Source organism: Peromyscus maniculatus, chromosome 6 (genome assembly GCF_049852395.1).
Source record: "Peromyscus maniculatus bairdii isolate BWxNUB_F1_BW_parent chromosome 6, HU_Pman_BW_mat_3.1, whole genome shotgun sequence".
In the NCBI taxonomy this organism is placed as follows: Eukaryota; Metazoa; Chordata; class Mammalia; order Rodentia; family Cricetidae; genus Peromyscus; species Peromyscus maniculatus.
In genome coordinates, this window is record NC_134857.1 from 42,047,781 (window position 1) to 42,064,939 (window position 17,159).

At 36.3% G+C, this 17,159-nt stretch overlaps 1 protein-coding gene and 1 long non-coding RNA gene across 2 annotated transcripts in view; one reads left to right on the forward strand and one right to left on the reverse strand.

Annotated features, from left to right (window-relative positions):
* The first annotated feature begins 505 nt into the window (after nucleotides 1-505).
* LOC143273853 (uncharacterized) lies at nucleotides 506-13,403 on the forward strand. Its single transcript, XR_013052075.1, has 3 exons — nucleotides 506-911; nucleotides 12,091-12,166; nucleotides 13,161-13,403. It is a non-coding gene; the product is annotated as an uncharacterized LOC143273853 (long non-coding RNA).
* LOC102914090 (arylacetamide deacetylase-like 2) overlaps nucleotides 10,656-17,159 on the reverse strand; it is a 36,500-nt gene continuing 29,996 nt past the window's right edge. The window contains exon 5 of the mRNA XM_006994655.2: nucleotides 10,656-11,767. Coding sequence (XP_006994717.1) covers nucleotides 11,165-11,767 — 603 coding nt within the window. The 3' untranslated portion in view covers nucleotides 10,656-11,164. The remainder of the gene's footprint in view (nucleotides 11,768-17,159) is intronic.

The window sequence follows — 17,159 nt, forward strand, 5'->3', positions numbered from 1 at the left end:
CCACCCCCACCCCCGCATCAGGGCTGAGTAAGCATTGCACCATAGAGAATGGGGTCTAAAAAGCCAGTTCCTGTACCCAAGATAAATCCTGGTTTCATTGCCTGGGGACCCACAAACACATCAAGCCACACAACTTTCACCCACATTCAGAGGGCCTAGTTCAGTCCCATGCAGGATTCCTAGTTGTCAGTCCAGAGTCCGTGAGCTCCCGTGAGCTCAGAAGCATGATGGCAACAACCACAGAAATAAACCCAGGGTTTTAAAAGCTGTGTCTGGCTGCCTGCTGAGTGCTGAGCTGTTCACTCCTCACCAACCATTTTCACTTTGCTGTTCCCTGGGGCCCCGCAGCTGCTGCCAGAAACACTAGCAGTCAGCAGGGTGAGCACTGGGTTCTGAGAAAGGCAGGCCCTGGCCTCCAGCCTGGGATCTGCCTGGCTGGAACTCCCAGCTCCTGCGTGTGGCAACACTTCCTGGGTGACCCGCTGAGCCAGCGTTTATCTCTCTCTCCTCTCTTCTCTCTCCTCTCTTCTCTCTTCTCTCTTCTCTCTTCTCTCTTCTCTCTTCTCTCTTCTCTCTTCTCTCTTCTCTCTTCTCTCTTCTCTCTTCTCTCTCTCTCTCTCTCTCTCTCTCTCTCTCTCTCTCTCTCTCTCTCTCTCTCTCCCCACATCTGTTCAGTATATTATTTAAGTTTTGCTAAAAATTTAGGTCAGCCAACCTCACCAAGTCAAAATGCCAAGTCAGAGCAGCATTCCAGGGCCTGCTTTGGCACTACACCTGTGGCACCTGCTGACCAAACTTCATCACTACATCCTAAAATCACTGGGCAAACCAGCCATTCATACTTGCCTGGTTAATTAAGAGCTTAGGACACCCAGGACACCAAGGACATTCTCCAGAGGACTGTATCTGAGGTAAATTACTTGATAACTTTATGCTTTAAACTGATGATTTTCTTTTTCAATTTGTAAACTTCTTCCATGCCAATGGCAGATAATATCACCGTTCGGGAATTTAAAAACCGTACTGTTTCTACTATGGATAGAAATCTTACAAGAGATATATGACCTACCTGAGATGTATACATTCTTAGCTATAGGTGCTATTAGCCTGGCAATTCATATCATAACCTTAAAAAATGGTTTGATAATGGTGCCAAGAATGAGAAACTTATTGAAATGATACAGACTTTGCAAAGTGGTAATGAGAAATTAGCCCAAAGGATTCATTCCATTGAGAATGATAATGAAAAATTGGCAGATAAAATTCATTCTGTGGAACATGGAAATGAAAAATTGGCTGATAGAGCCATGCTTTTGAAAAGTAATTTGCATACCACACAAATAATCTCTAAGGATGACAAAGTAGCATTGATGATAAAATGAAATCTTTAGAATCATATGTGAATGAAGAAAAAAAGAAACTGATTGATCTAATGAAGTCACTGGAATCATTTACTGTTCAGGAGGTTGAGACCCTACAAAAAGCAGTGTCAAATTGATTTCAAGCCTTAGAAGAAGTTATTAAAACTGGTAAAAAGAGCTTTGAGGCACATACAAAAGAAGTTAGAAGGGAACTAACCATTCCAGTATTTACAGAGTTAGACATGATTTGCCTAAGGCTGTGACTTCACCTGCTATGATTTATTCTGTTACTGTTTGTGAAAAAAAGCCAGCAAATGTTAATTATTCCAAAGGATACACAGATTGTAAATGAAAGCTTATACATATGAGAGATTTAAAAGACATTAAGGAAGCAATAGCTACTACCTATGGTATGCATTCACCATATGTGAGAAAGATGTTAAATATGTGGCCCTCAAGGAATAGAATAATTCCAAATGACTAGAATCAATTAATCTCAGCAATATTAGAATATAGTCATCAGTTACAATGGAAAAGCTGGTAGAGAGAAGTTAAGGCCCTTGAACAGCAAGATTAGAGGTTTTAAGATTTCTCAAGGTTAGATTCTTGGTGAGGACTGTTTTGTTGATGTAAATAAACAAGCTACCTTCAATGAGCATACCTTGTCCATATGCCATACGGCAGCCTTAAATGCTTGGGATAAGATTCCAGAACCAGGAAAAACAAATGAGCCATATACTAAGGTCATACAAGGCTCAAAAGAAGCTTTTACTGACTTTTTTGGAAAGACTGACTATAGTTGTAAACAAAACAATATCAGATCAAGAAGTTAAATGAGTACTAATTCAGTCTTTGGCTTTTGAAAATAATTTAAAATGCAAAAAGATAATTGTGCCTTTAAAGGTCAGATCAGCACATATAGAATAATGGATCCAACACACAATCAATCTCTTAACTATAGTGATGAGGTTTAGATAGGAGGGGCAATTTTCAAAGGCATAAAGAGACATCGAAGTGTCAAATATTGTCATTGTGATAAACCAGGCCATATAAGAAGAAATTGTTCACGGGGCACTCCTAGAAACAATGTTTCTTCTAGGAATAACCAAAACAGAAGGCCCCAACCTTCTGGACTATGTAGAAGATGCAGCAAAAGCCAACATTAGACTAATGAATGCAGATCAATAAGAAACAAAGAAGACAACCCTTTACCATCTGGAAACACCTTGGGGAACTCTCACAGGCCCCCTTGTCAAACATGGTTGAGTCATTCCCAGTCACTGTGGAGGAAACTCCTCCCCAGAACAACTAGATGAACAGTGCCTAACATAAAAAGACAGTACTGCTCTGGATGGTAGAACAGCTTTGAAAGATGAACCAAAATCCCAAGAAAAACCATAACACTAATATTATGGCAAAGTTCCATAAAAGAACAAAGACTAAAGCTAAGGGTATGAATAAATAACATTGTAATTGAAGGCTTGCTGGACACAGGAGTGGGTGTGACTATAATTACACAAGAATTATGGCATCCGAATTGGCCTCTTTAGGAGGTAGATGTTCAGTTCCTAGGGATTGGAACCCTATCTCAGGTAAAACAAAACATGAGATGTATTGAACGCATAGGGCCAGAAGGACAGAGAGGAAGGCTGAGACCATATGTGGCTAATGTAGCAGTGAATCTATGGGGTAGTGATCTGTTACACCAATGGAATACCCAGATTAATATTCCTCCAATCTCAGAAATGGACCATAAACCAATTCATGTTCCTGGGAAAACTATTTTAACAGACTATAAAAAACAGCCACTGACCATTCCAGCTTTACAAAAACAGGGAAAAACAGCTGTTGATCTCTCAGAGGTACCAACTGCTCCACCTTTAAAATGGTTAACTGACAAACCTGTCTGGGTTGGGCAGTGGCCTATGATATCATAGAAACTACAGGCATTAGAACAGCTGGTTCAGGAACAGCTAAATACTCAACATATTAAAGAATCAACAAGCCCTTGGAATTCTTCTGTATTTATTATTAAAGAAAATCAGGAAAATGGGGAATGCTGACAAATCTGAGAGCTATCAATAAAGTAATTCAGCCAATGAGCTCTCTCCAGTCTGAGATACCTTTGCCTTCTCTGTTACTAAAGATTGACCTATTATAGTTATTGACTTAAAAGACTATTTCTTCACCATACCTCTACAAGAAAAGAATAGTGAAAAATTTGCCTTCACAGTGCCTGCTTATAATAATTCTCAGCCAGTTAAGAGATATCAATGGAAGTTTCACCCACAGGGAATCTTAAACAGTCCCATCCTGTGCCAATATTTTTTGCAAAAAAATTTGGAAATAATTTATGTACAGTTTCCACAATCTATAATATATCATTATATGGATGATATCTTATTAGCTAATTTAAATGTAGATTCTTTGAAAAAATGTTTGAGGAAGTAAAGAAAGGTTTACCTCACTGGGGATTATAAATTGCTTCTGAAAAATATATAAAGAGGAGATTCTATTAATTATTTAGGATATAAAATAAGTCTCCAAAAAATTAGACCCCAAAAGTTACAAATTAGGAGAGCTCGATTATGGACTCTTAATGACTTTCAAAGATTACTAGGAGACATTTCTAATTTATGGCCCACTATTGGGATAAGTCTTGATGAACTGAAAAGTTGCCCTGTAACCTAGAAGGGGACAAAGACTTAAATAGTCCAAAAGAATTATCAGCTGAAGCTGAGAAGGAATTGGCTCTAGTGGAAAAGAAAATATGTGAGACACATGTAGATCATGTGAATCCAAAGTATAACTGCATTCTGGTTATGTTACCCTCTAGGCAATCCCCTACAGGGATTTTGCTACAGAGGGAAGATATTATATTAGAATGGATATTTCCACCATATAAACAGAGTAAGAAATCAAAGATATATGTGGAAAAGATTTCTAATTTGATTTTAAAAGGTAAATTAAGACTTCATCAATTGATGGGAATGGATCCAGCAGAAATTGTAGTACCTTTAACTAATGAGGAAATATCTTCTTTATGGAAAGATAATGAATATTGGTAAGGAGTTTTCAGTAATTTTTTGGGAGAGATTAATAATAGTTTTCCTAAAAGTAAGAGAATCAAATTCGTAAAAAGAACCAGTTGGGTCCTTCCTCACATTGTGTGGAGAACACCAATCTCTGAAGCCCCTACATTCTACACTGATGCAAATAAATCAGGAGAGGCAGGATATAAATCAGGAGATTTAAGTAAAGTGGTTCAAAACTCTTACAATTCTGTACAAAAGTTAGAATTGTATGTCATTCTTATAGTACTAATGGACTTTACAAAACTTCTCAATATAGTTACTGATTCTCAATATGCAGAAAGAGTTGTTTTACATATTGAAACTGCTGAATTTATTCCTGATAAAACAGAACTAACTTCACTATTTATACAATTACAGGAAATAATCAGAAATAGGAATAATTATATATATTTAATACACATCATATCTCATATGGGTCTGTCAAGTCCTCTAGCACAAGGTAATAATGAAATTGATTGATTATTAATAGGAAGTGTGCTGGAGGCCTCAGAATTTCATAAAAAAATCATGTCAATAGCAAAGGTTTAAAAAGATATTTCTCCATCATTTGGCAATGAGCCAAAGAAATAGTGAAAAAATGTTCTACTTGTTCCTTCTATTTTCAAACTCTATTACCTGCAGAAAGTAATTCAAAAGGTATACAGAGTAATGAATTTAGCAGATGGATGAGTTTCATTTTTTAAAATTTGAGAAATTAAATATGCACACCATACAATAGATACGTTTTCAGGGTTTCAATGGGCAACTGCTTTGAGTTCTGAAAAGGCTGATTCTGTAATTACACACCTATTAGAAGTCATGGCCATACTGGGTATATCTTTACAAATTAAGACTGACAATGCTCCAGCATATGTCTCCATTAAAATAAAACAGTTTTTTGCATATTATGATATAAAACACATTGTAGGTATACCACACAATCCTATAGGCCAAGTGGTTGTAGAAAGATTCAATTTCACTTTAAAAGAAATGCTTAATAAACAGAAAGAGGGAACCCAAACCCCCAAAGACAGATTGCATAATGCATTATTAACCTTGAATTTTCTTAATGCTGATAAAAAAGGAACAATAGCTACAGAGAGATATTAGATAATGGAAAAACTACTGAGTTAAATCAGCCTGTGTACTTCAAAGATGTGTTGACCTCAGAATAGAAACCAGTATATGTGCTACATTGGGAAAGGGGTTTCACATTTGTTTCCATGGAAGAAGAAAAGCTATGAATAGCATAAAAATTAGTAAAATTTCTACTTGAACAGGAGAAACCTCTTGATATGGAGAAGTGATGCCTCATTTACCAATATGACAATTCTGTAAGTTATAAGGAAAACTCACCAAACAAGGGTCAGGGCAGGGTTCTGTTTTTGTCTTTACAGGAAAATAGAAATACTCATCTTCAAGAAGTCAAAAGAACTTGGACATCTAGACATCTAAAGCAGAAGGGAAGGCTATCCAGAAAAAAATTATAAGCTTCTTGGAAATTACAACTTTATTGGAAAGTTGTAGTCCTAATTCAATTATAATCAAAGCTGGCTTTGGAGTTGGAGTGTGGCTCTCTCCTTCTCTAAATCCAAGAATGCTGGTAAAAGAAATAATTAAGAGTTTCTGTCTCACACAGAGACACCTGGTGTGGGACAGAAGAATACCAAAAATCTAGGGATTATTGTCAAAATTCTATTTCTCCTCATACTTATTCTTGACTCTTTTGAACCTTTCTTTTTTTTTTTCTTTAGATATAGTAATATCCTAAAATTTAAATTTTCCATTCTGATATAAATAATGTTTAAATTTTCCACAATGAACAAAAAATAGTGATCTCTGAAATCTCTAGAAGGAAGATGGGGCCCCACACAATGATTCCACATGTTTCATAATGATGCCATTGAGGTGATAAACAACACACACAAGTCAGCGTTGGACTATAAACTGTTCAGAATAGTTCCAAGATGGCTAGCTGAGATGGTCCACCATCTTACAACTCTAGCTACAAATGTTACAGATAGTCCTCATGAGACTTAACCATTGTTTTACATGATCCCACAGAGATAATCACCCCCTAAACAGCACGAAGCAATTTTAAGAAAACGATGCCCCCTCTTCCAACAGGTTTTGTTTTCTCAGGGTTGTGGATAATTGTTATCTGTTAGGGTTGGTTATAAGTTGTAAAAGGGTTGGGGGTGGAACAATAAAGTTTAGACTCAGGATTCTCTTTTGGAAAAGAAAAAAGGGGAACAGATAGGATAGGATAATAAAGTAGATTATTGTATCTACTTGTAAACTAAATCAGTAACTATCAGCTTTAGATAATTTGCATTGGTATGGATTCTTGCATATTTATACAAATGTAAAATTATTTTTCTATTCCCTTTTAAAATTTGTATATTGATATAAATACAAAACTATATTTGTCACATTGTACGTATGTTCCTGCTCCTGTTTGAAATAATTTGTATATTGATACAAATGTAAAGTTATATTTGTCATAGCTTATATATGTTCTACCTCTGATTAGGCTATTTTTTATATTGATATATATTAAAGATATTGTTGTCATATTGCACTATACATTTATACCTCTGATTAAGATATTTTTGTGGATTGTCACACTTCAAGGTCATTGTCCCTATACTATACATCTGTTTACAGATGCTCTATAATTTTGATGAGTAGAAATACACTAGGATATGCTTCATAACTAGATCTATTGCTCCACAAGGACTGTAAGACACTTGAGCCTGTTTTATATCATTAATTCAGACCAACATAAAGAAAATAGCAACTACTTCTCAGTTCTAAAACAAGCTATGTACAATTAGCTGATTTTAGGCCTCAAAACAAATTCAAACTAGATTGAATGCCTCATAAGTTAAACCTTCACAGATAATATACAAGGACAAATTCCCACATGTCTAATTGTGGAACCAAGGTCAGAAACAAAGCAACTTTGGTGTCAGTTCCTAGCTTGCTACATCTGGCTGATGAAGAGCTCCCCTCTAAAAAATTTCCTCAGTAGCTTGTTGCCATGGTTACTCACCCCCCTCAGATGTAACTTTTTATTGTTTTCCTTGGGATGTATATAGAGGGAGGTGAAGAGGAAAAGAAAGAATTTTTGGAGCTGTAGAGAAATAAAGCATATGACTCTCAATTTGTGTTTGAGTCTTATTTCCTTTGATAGATAAGAATTATTTCTAAGTCCTGCTACTCTGAAGGCATTCTTTTTATTACCCTGGGTGCAGTCCTGGGAGCTGGTCTCTCAGGCTGCAATACTACTGCATGATTATTTCTCTGGTTCCTATGTACCTGTGTCCAACTGTGTCTTTATAGGTAATTTGTGTTATTGTGCATGCCCCTTCTTTCAATTCATTTCCTCTTCACTGGATAAATACTGGCAGAATAATGTCAACAAAAGAGGGTAGGAAGAGAGTGGGACAGAAAAGAGTGTATGGACTAAAGGAGAAATTAAGACAACATGGTTACCTAGAGAAGTAGAGTGTTCATGGTAGTTCAGTCTTTCTTCTCAAGATACTTGGAGTTAAACTTACTTTTAATTGATGGCTTAACTGTTTTGTTAGTGAATTCCAATTTTAATACCTATCCAAAAAGTGCTATTTATTTGTAGGTGCCTCAAAATATCTATGTAATCTTTGACAACAGCAGCTATAAAATACTTCATAAGTGTATAATAACTGAACATACAAAAAAGTTAGGTAGCTTTTAGCCATATTATACTATTTTCTTTTGCCTGGTATGCTGTTTATGCTCTGCCAAAACAGCTCTCTGCTTTTCATAAAAGATGCTGTGACCCAGGGCTGTCTCAAGTACATGAGATGTTTCATATGGGTTCATTTACTTTTATTGGGTTGTGTTGTATGTTTATCCAAAAGGTGGTTTACAAAATGAAGCCTTTTCCCCAAGTTGCTCAAGTTTTAATGTGTCAATTAATCAGTATTTTCAAAATACAACAAAACCTATTCCCTGTAGCTTTAAAGCTTTTCAAGTATCTCTTTCAATATTTTTATCTGATTTTTAAAAATCTTTACTAAAAGGAGTCACATAGAGATGCCCCTCTGCAGACAGCATCATCCTTCTGTTAGCTGGTAGCAAAGAGTCTTCCTTTTCCCAAAGACTGAGTGCTTTTAAATCCTACAGACTATGGCAAACTGATATGTGTACATTTAACACATGGTACATTGAAGGTTTTGCTGAAATTCCTAGGAATATACTTATGTGCACATATTTGTGTGTGTGTGTGTGTGTGTGTGTGTGTGTGTGTGTGTGTGTGTAAAGGGGATTTAATGGAATGATTTACAGGCTGAAGTCCAATAATTCAACAATAGCTAGCTGTGAATAGAAAGTTAAAGAATCTAGTAGTTACTCAGTCTCACAAGGGTGGATGTCTCAGCTGGTCTTCTGTAGATGCTGGAATTGCAAAAAAGGAGGCTCCAGTGCCAGTCAAGGAATGGATGTGCTAGCAAATCAAGAGCAAGCAGACAAAGAGCAAAAGCTTACTTCTTCCATGTCCCTAGATAGGCTTCCAGCAGAAGGAGTAGCCCAGATTAAAGGTGCGTCTTCTATCTTCAAGATCCCAATGAAAGGAGTGCCTTCCTACCTCAAAGGTCCAGACTAGAAGTGGATTCACCCACTTTAAACCAAGCAGAAAATCTCTCACAGATGTGCCCTTCATTCTGGATTGTAGTCCATTCCTTATGTAGTCAAGTTGACAACCAAGAATATCCATCATACTAATCGTCTAATTTTCTATCTATATGTTTTGTCAAAGCTACAGAAGTATGATAATCAACTTGATTAACACAGTAGGGAGTCTGTACTTGTTGAGTAGAGATCTTTTAAATTCTGACAGAATCTTAAGTATTAATTGAAAAAAGAAAAAAATTTGACTGGTTGTCTAGGAGTTTCTGAGCTCATTCCATAAAAACTACTTGAAAGGAACCCAGGAAAGATATGACCAAGTCACAGAGAAAATAAAGTAGCAGCTTTGTTTTAAAGAAATCTCTTCGGTATGGGAAAGATCCTAAGCTAGGAATCTGCTAATCAGGTTCTGGTTTTAGAGCTTTATAGGGCCCCTGGGTGCTCCCATTTCCACTTTTGATTATGATTAGAAACTTGCTTCCAACCCATCTCCACATTTTTTTCTCCAAAATGTCTCTTCAAACAATAAACTATCATCTGAGGAAACACACGTTCACTTTCCATGTCTACCTATGACCTTCTAACCCTCCCTCAATTTGTGATTAATAGTTATAGAAGACAAGCGATTTTTATCAAGAGTGGTTTGATATAAGATGACCAATATTCCTTCTCTTTTATAAATGAAGCAAGCAAAATGATTTTATTTAAGATGTTATTGTGTCACAAAGAACGGCAAAGGAATCTTTTAGTCAACCTTTCCTAATATTCTGACAACATCTTAGTATCTGAGTGTCAGGAAAGACACTCATATGATGAGATCTGAGAGATTAGTGAGTGGATCATAGTTGAGATGAACAAAAAAGTTCAAGCTGAAGAAAAGCACTAATGAAAATGTGTTTGGAGATGAGAATCACATTACCAGCTAAATCCATATGACACCCTTAGCTTCCATTTCAGAAAGTTTATTCAGCATTTTAAAAAAAGCACAAGCAGGTCAAACAACCATGCACAAGCAGCAGAACCATCAGGATATCAGAAAATTAAACATTGATTTAAACACTTCTCAGCAGAAATGCAGAGATTTGTGAGTTGATTTGTGCTTACAGGAGTATGGGTCAGATCATCACGGGGAAGGAAACAATTCTGGAGATCACCAACTCAGAAAGCTCCCTGGATATGCAGCCTCTGTGTGCACAATGATTCACTACAGAAATTCATGAGGATACTATAAGTAACTCCACCTGCAATCTACTGTGTACCATCATGCATCAAGAGGCAATGCCTATCAATGAATGCAATCCATGTAGGTACCTTCAAGTTCGATCTTACTAAAGTGTAAGCAATTATTTAAGCTCTAGGAATAATTTACAATCCAGATATTAACCTTTTCCTCCAAGACACAAAGAATTTTTTAAAAGCAGTATACAAACTTCATGTGAAGTGAGTGAAAAGAACAATTAACTTAATTTACCTAGAGCACCCAAAAATAATGTATGGACAAAACATGACTGGAAAAACCATGCAGAAGTACAGTATAAAGCTCAGTCAATTAAAATGTCACTGTAATAGTTCTTTATCGGATTTTCTCCTCATTCATAGTTTTGAGACTGCATGCCTCTGTAGAGCAATGAATGGATGAGAATTAGCTACAACACCAGGCTGATCTTGAACTCACAGAAATCTGCCTGCCTTATTTCCTTGAGAATGCTGCATAGTAATATGCCAACCCACCCACTCTTCATGACTCCATTCATATCACAGCCTTGAGTCTCATCACATTGCTTTTTGTATTATCCTAACATTTTTGAATACTCAGAGTACATCTTTCCTAACACATAGTAATTAATGGGAATATTGAAGTGAATATCCTCATTTTAGCAATATTTCTAAGACTGAGAAAATGAAGTAACTTTTTCAGACATATACATTACTCTTCATTCAAATTGAAATGTGGCGTTATCTAAAAGCCAGATCATTTTGTTCTCATTCATAATATAATAGTTCAAAATATAACTTTCAGGACACTTTACTGAAGACCTAGCTACAGGTATCATTGATTTATAGATTTTCTTCTAACCAACTAATATACCTATCTCTCATTCTCAATCCTAGCTGTAGAAACACTGGAGCTCTGGTAAATGACATGGCTCCATGGATTCCTTTCTCTATGTGGTCATGAGTAACTTGAACCCCAACATTTCTAAGCCGTGTTACATACATGAGGCCATCATCTCTTATAAGGTCATGTTCACAAGTGACGATGTAGGTCAGAGGCAAACTCTGTAACTGGGAGTCACTGGCTAGCGAAGGGGACATCCTGCTATCCACAAGTGCCGGATAGGAACCATTCAGTTTTCCAAGAATGGGCTCAGTGTAAACGTGGTTCTTTTTAAACTTCTCAGGAAGGAAGTCACTCCAGTTAACAAACTTGAACAGGTGTCTGGATCCTTCAGGCATGTGTTCATTTCTCAGTGCGGCCTGGAGCAGAGCTTTGTCTTCAGACACATACAGGCACACCAACTTAATTAACATCTCCCTGGACAGAATTGGACCATGTTTATACTCTCGATGAGATGGCAGAAGGGTGTCAATCAACTGCAGGCCAGGGTATATCAAGGCTTGTGCCTTAATTCTGTCTTTGTATTCTGGATCATTCTGTAACTAGAAATATAATAACTACTCATGAGTCAATAGCTTTCAAACAAAATTATTGGTAGGCATTTTAATACTCTGTGGTAAAATAAATTTTTTAACCTGAAACATTATTGGTGATTTTTCCTATAAAATTTACTCTAATTTAGAGACACAAGAGTGTGTCATCCCACTTTCATCTGTGCAGAAATAATGAATATTCTGTTGCTCACATCTGACAACCAAACAGGAATATGATCAGGAAGATCAGGAGCACCTTAGTGAAAATGATAAAATAACTATAATAAAATTTTGTTTCTTTTAATAAATTTAGCTTTTGTTGTTTTTGATAGGGTTGTGCTGTGCGTCTCAAGTTGTCTGAGAACAAACTGCCCCTCTGTCTCAGTCTCCCAAATATTCTACAATTAGGTATGTATTACTATGTCTAGTTTCCCTAAAATAATTTTGACCCAACTAATATAATGAGTTTGATCTATAATGTAATACAAATACCAAAACCCACATATAAAATCTGATGGAACTTAGCATGCTTAAGGAAACACCTAATATTTGTCTAAGTAGATTGGTATGATAGAAGTGATAGAAGATATAGAAAATAATTTATGGAAACCAGAAGAGCAGAGAAAGATGCGGAATGTTGCATGTGTAGCTTCGGTATCTTATCAGAAATAAGAGGAGTCCTGAGTCTGCAGCTACATTCTTTTCTTCTTGTACACTGAACAGCAGTGAGCCTAGCCTTCACTGTGAGCATGAGAACTTAACCAGCACCAGCCTCTACAGCAGTTGTGCATCAGTGAATGTATACACTGCCATTCTTTGGGTATCCCAAAGGTAAGCAAAATGTTCTCAAGACCAAGACCTCATAAAAGCAAATGAAATGAAAGAATTTCATGAAACTCATTAGCTCATCACAAGTTTAACCATCCGATTAATTTAAAATTCCAGGAGAGTATAAAAGAACTCTTATAAGTTCAGAATGAAAACAAAGAAATAAAAATTTCGTTTAGAGAATCTTTCCAGGGTCTGTCTTCCTTCCCAGTGGTTTTGCAATGGGAATTTTCTAGATAAAATGCAACCTCTCAGAAGAGTAGGAAAAAAATTCTGCTTTGAGCACAGCTTACAAACTGAGGCAGAGTTGTGATAGGTGATAGATTCACAACACGCCCCCACAGTTGGGCATGGTTTTGCAAGCCCGGTGGATCTGGACACTTCCGCCTAGCCATTTCCGGGTCAAAATGTCTTGCGTGACCAGGACCGAGTAGCTTTGCATGGTTGCGTAAAGCACGCAATGCAACCATGTGACCTACATGCATGCATGGAGTAGCCACATAAGCCTGTGTATGCATGCGCAACCCAGGCTTTATAAGCTGGACCCATATTCCCGGCCTCTCTCTTTATGCAGGTGTGTAGTGGGTAGCCATTCCAACCTTGATCTGGAAGTTCCAACCCCCATTGAGGCTTCAGTAACTGTCATGCCTACAAAGCTGGGCCAAGAGAGAACCCTGAAGACCCGAGACTGGGTGCACAGTCTCTCTTGGTTCCCAGACCCTGGACGCTGGAAATAAACCAAGGAGAGTTCTCCAGAGAACACCGATGGACTGCGCTATGTCTTTCCCAGACCCTGGGACCTACCTATCCCTTCATTTGTAAGGTATGCCACTAAATAAGCCCCCCTTTTAACTATGTGGAGTGGCCTTAATAATTTCGCCAATATCTGGAACCTAACGTGGGGCCCGAACCCACGACCCTGAGATTTAGAGTCTTGTAAACCCAAGTATATTGCTAAAAGAAAAGTTTGAGAGATTCTTCAGTCCCATATCAGACGAGCCCTCTGGTGTGGGAGAGAAGGAAACCAATAAAAAGGGACCATTGTCTGTAAGATTCTAATTCTCTCCATGCTTACTCTTGATTTCTTGGAATCCTTTCTTACATGTTATGTCCTCTTTAAATCCAAACTTTCCATTTTAATGAAAAATAAGCTTTTACAATAGCAATCTCTGAAGTTTCCAGAAGGAAGATGGGGCCCCAACAACAACAACTCTACCCAATCCAGATTGATGCCATAGTAATCATCATCATACTACACTTCTTGCTAGAATTTCAGACAATTTTATCCATTACTCTAAGACTTGCTGCAGAATCTACAGTTAGTCTAGCTGAGATTCAACTATCTGAGCTTTCTCACAATACCCAACAGAGATACCATCACGCCCTAAACATCAGGAAGCAATTCTAAGAAAACGATGCTCCTTCTCCCTAAGGAGCAATTTCTCAGGGTTATGGATGATGGTTATAGGGTTGGGGGTGGAAGAAAATATTGAACTCAGTATTCGCCTTAAAAAAAAGTGTCTCCAAAAAGGGGGCAGGGAAGAAATGGAATGGATAGGTGTAGGATATTATGGTAGATTATTGTATATACTAGTAAACAAATTTAGTAAAATAGCAGCCTTAGATAATTTGCACTGTTATGAATTCTTATATGTTGATACAAATGTAAACTATTTTTATATTCCTGTTTAAGATCATTTGTATATTGATACAAATACAGAACTATATTTGTTATAATGTACATATATTTCTACTCTTATTTGAAATATTTGTATATTGATACAAATGTAAATTTATATCTGTCATACTGTATGTATGTTCTACTCCTGTTTAGGATATTCTGTATATTAATATATAATTTATGTGCTCAAACTACATTCCTAGGGGTGGTTAGGTAAATGTTAGGAGTCTATACTATTTGTATAAACACCACTAAGGCTATATAAGAAGTGAGGGTCTGAGCTTAATTTACCTTAATTCAGGAGATCATTTCATCTTGGATGCTTGATAGGTATTTCAGATAAAATACACTGTTATGAGTTCTTAGAAGCACACATAGCATACAAGGAAAATCATTACAGGAATCGGTTAATATATATATACAAAAGCTAATATATCACCAAAACTTCTTTAGCCATGATTTCACCTTTGGAAATGTCCTTGACCTTTCCAAGTAGTAGCTTTTGTGATAGTAACTGAATTCCATTATATTTTCTTTTGCCTTGCAGCACTTAAATTTCTATGAGTTTTCTACAGGGAATCATGACCACACCTAACAGCAAATTTGAAGTCTCCAAAAGGATGCTGGGGACCCCTAATGATGATTCCATCAGGATGACGATAATATCACTAAGTTGACAAACATTACCCAAAGATTAGCTTTGGACTACAAGCTGCTAAGGACAATTTCAAGATGGCTAGCAGAGATGATCTAGCTTCACAGACTACTTGAGCAAGGACTTGAGACAAGCCCTGCATTTTTATATTATGCAGAGACTGGACAACAAATGATACAACTACCTCTCCCAGGACTTGACAATTAACTCAAAATTTTTCTTTTTAGGATCTCCTAAAGATGCCTTCACCCCCAGACAGCAGGAAGTAATTTTAAGAATATAATGCCTACATTCCCAAGAGGTGGGATGGGTCATTTTTTGGTCTTTCAATGGGTTTCGGATAATTGTGATTGTTTAGGATGGTTGGTTACAAATTGTTATTGTTAATGACAGGGAAAAAGCTAAACAAAGGAGATTAGATTTAAGGTTCTTGTTCTTGTTTGAAAAGAAAAAAGAGGGTTTAGATAAAAGGTAGATTATTGAATCTGCTCTGAAAAAAGATATATAAATGATAAATAGAGGGTAGATTATTGAATCTACTCTGAAAAGAAAAAAAGAGAAATTATGGATATATGATGATAAAAGATAGATTACTGAATGTGCTTTTAAAAAGCAACTACTAGTTTTAAATATTTTAGATTGGATTAGATTTCGGTATGTTGTATATAAATTACGTTTATTGATACAAATTTGAGATTGATTTATACAGATATGATAAGATAAAAAGTTAGATTATTGAATCTACTTTTAGACAGAAACTACTAGTTTTAAATATTTTACATTGGATTGGATTTTTGTATATTGTATTCAAATTATGTATATTGATATAAATTTGAGATTGATTTTGTCAAAAAATACTGTACATGTATTTCTAATCTTGTTTAAGATATTGTACCTATATAGTTTATTTAGCAATGTACTGCAATTTACTAATCCTTGAAAGTTATTATTACCAACTAAGTAGGATTTAAAAAAATGTAAGTTAGTAGTTAGTTATTACAATTGAACTTGTAGTCATAGCATGTTTTCAGGGTCAAGCAGAGATACATTTTAGATAGAGAGATCATCAAACATTTCAGAGATCTACAAAATATGGCGTTTAAGATGTTTTAATAACATAGATTTTTTTCTTTTTTTAATGACTGTGATACATGTCTGCTCCTGGCAGCACCAATCTAATTCAAAGAAGATGATGGGCATTGAAGAAACTCCATATGGAGTTTACTTTTAATGTGGCAAAAGGAAGCCAGAGGGCAAGAAGGTGCTCTCATATTAACTGCTGACAGTATGGTGTCCAAAATGGACAAGCAGGACACAAAAGAAAGGACTGCTAATCCTTGACAAGACAAGGTAGAAAGGCTCTTTAGAAAATCCTTCTTCACAGATAAGTCTGTCAAATATGCTAGCCCTGTAGGCAAAAGAATGGGTACCCCAACAATGCGAGGAACCTCAGATGACTATCCAGACAGCCAGCTGTTTCTGTCATAACACATTTTTTGGAAGTTGCTTGTATGCACTTCCTGTTTAACTAGGTAATATTATTTCCTTCTTGGGTCTCTGAGGGAGTTAAAGATTAAATAGTTATAGTTATAATTTTCCTTGTTAAGAAATTCAGAGAAGAAACCCACTAAGAGTGTAAATGTATAAGTTTGAAAGACATCAAAAGATAGTTTTTGTTTGGTAATCTAAGTTAGGATAGAAAGTAAATTAGGTACATTTTAGACTCACCAAAATAGGATAGATAATGGAATATTTTCTCTGAATTTGTCAAATGTAAATGGGCTAGACATGGTTGATATATTTATTGCCTGTATATATTATATACACTTATTGTAATTATTGTATATAGTTTTTTATATTAGTTATAACTTTTTAATTTTAGATAAAAAGTGGAAATGTGGTGATATTTTATTTGTTCACCCCAATAAAGCTTATCTGAGGATCACAGATAAAAGCCAGCCACTACATTAAACACAGAAGTCAGGCAATGGTAGCACATGCCTTTATGTCTAGCATTCGGGAGCCAGAGATTCATCTGGATCACTATGAGTTCAAGGCCACACTGGGAACAGAGCCAGATGTGGTAGCACACGCCTTCATTCCCAGCACTAGTTAACAATAGAGGTCTGGAGGTCTGTGCAGACAGACAGGAAGTGGTAAAGCTGGGCAGAAAGAGGAAGTGATGTAGCTGGGATGAGAGAGGAAGTGCGATAGTAGGGCACAGAAAGGATATAGGC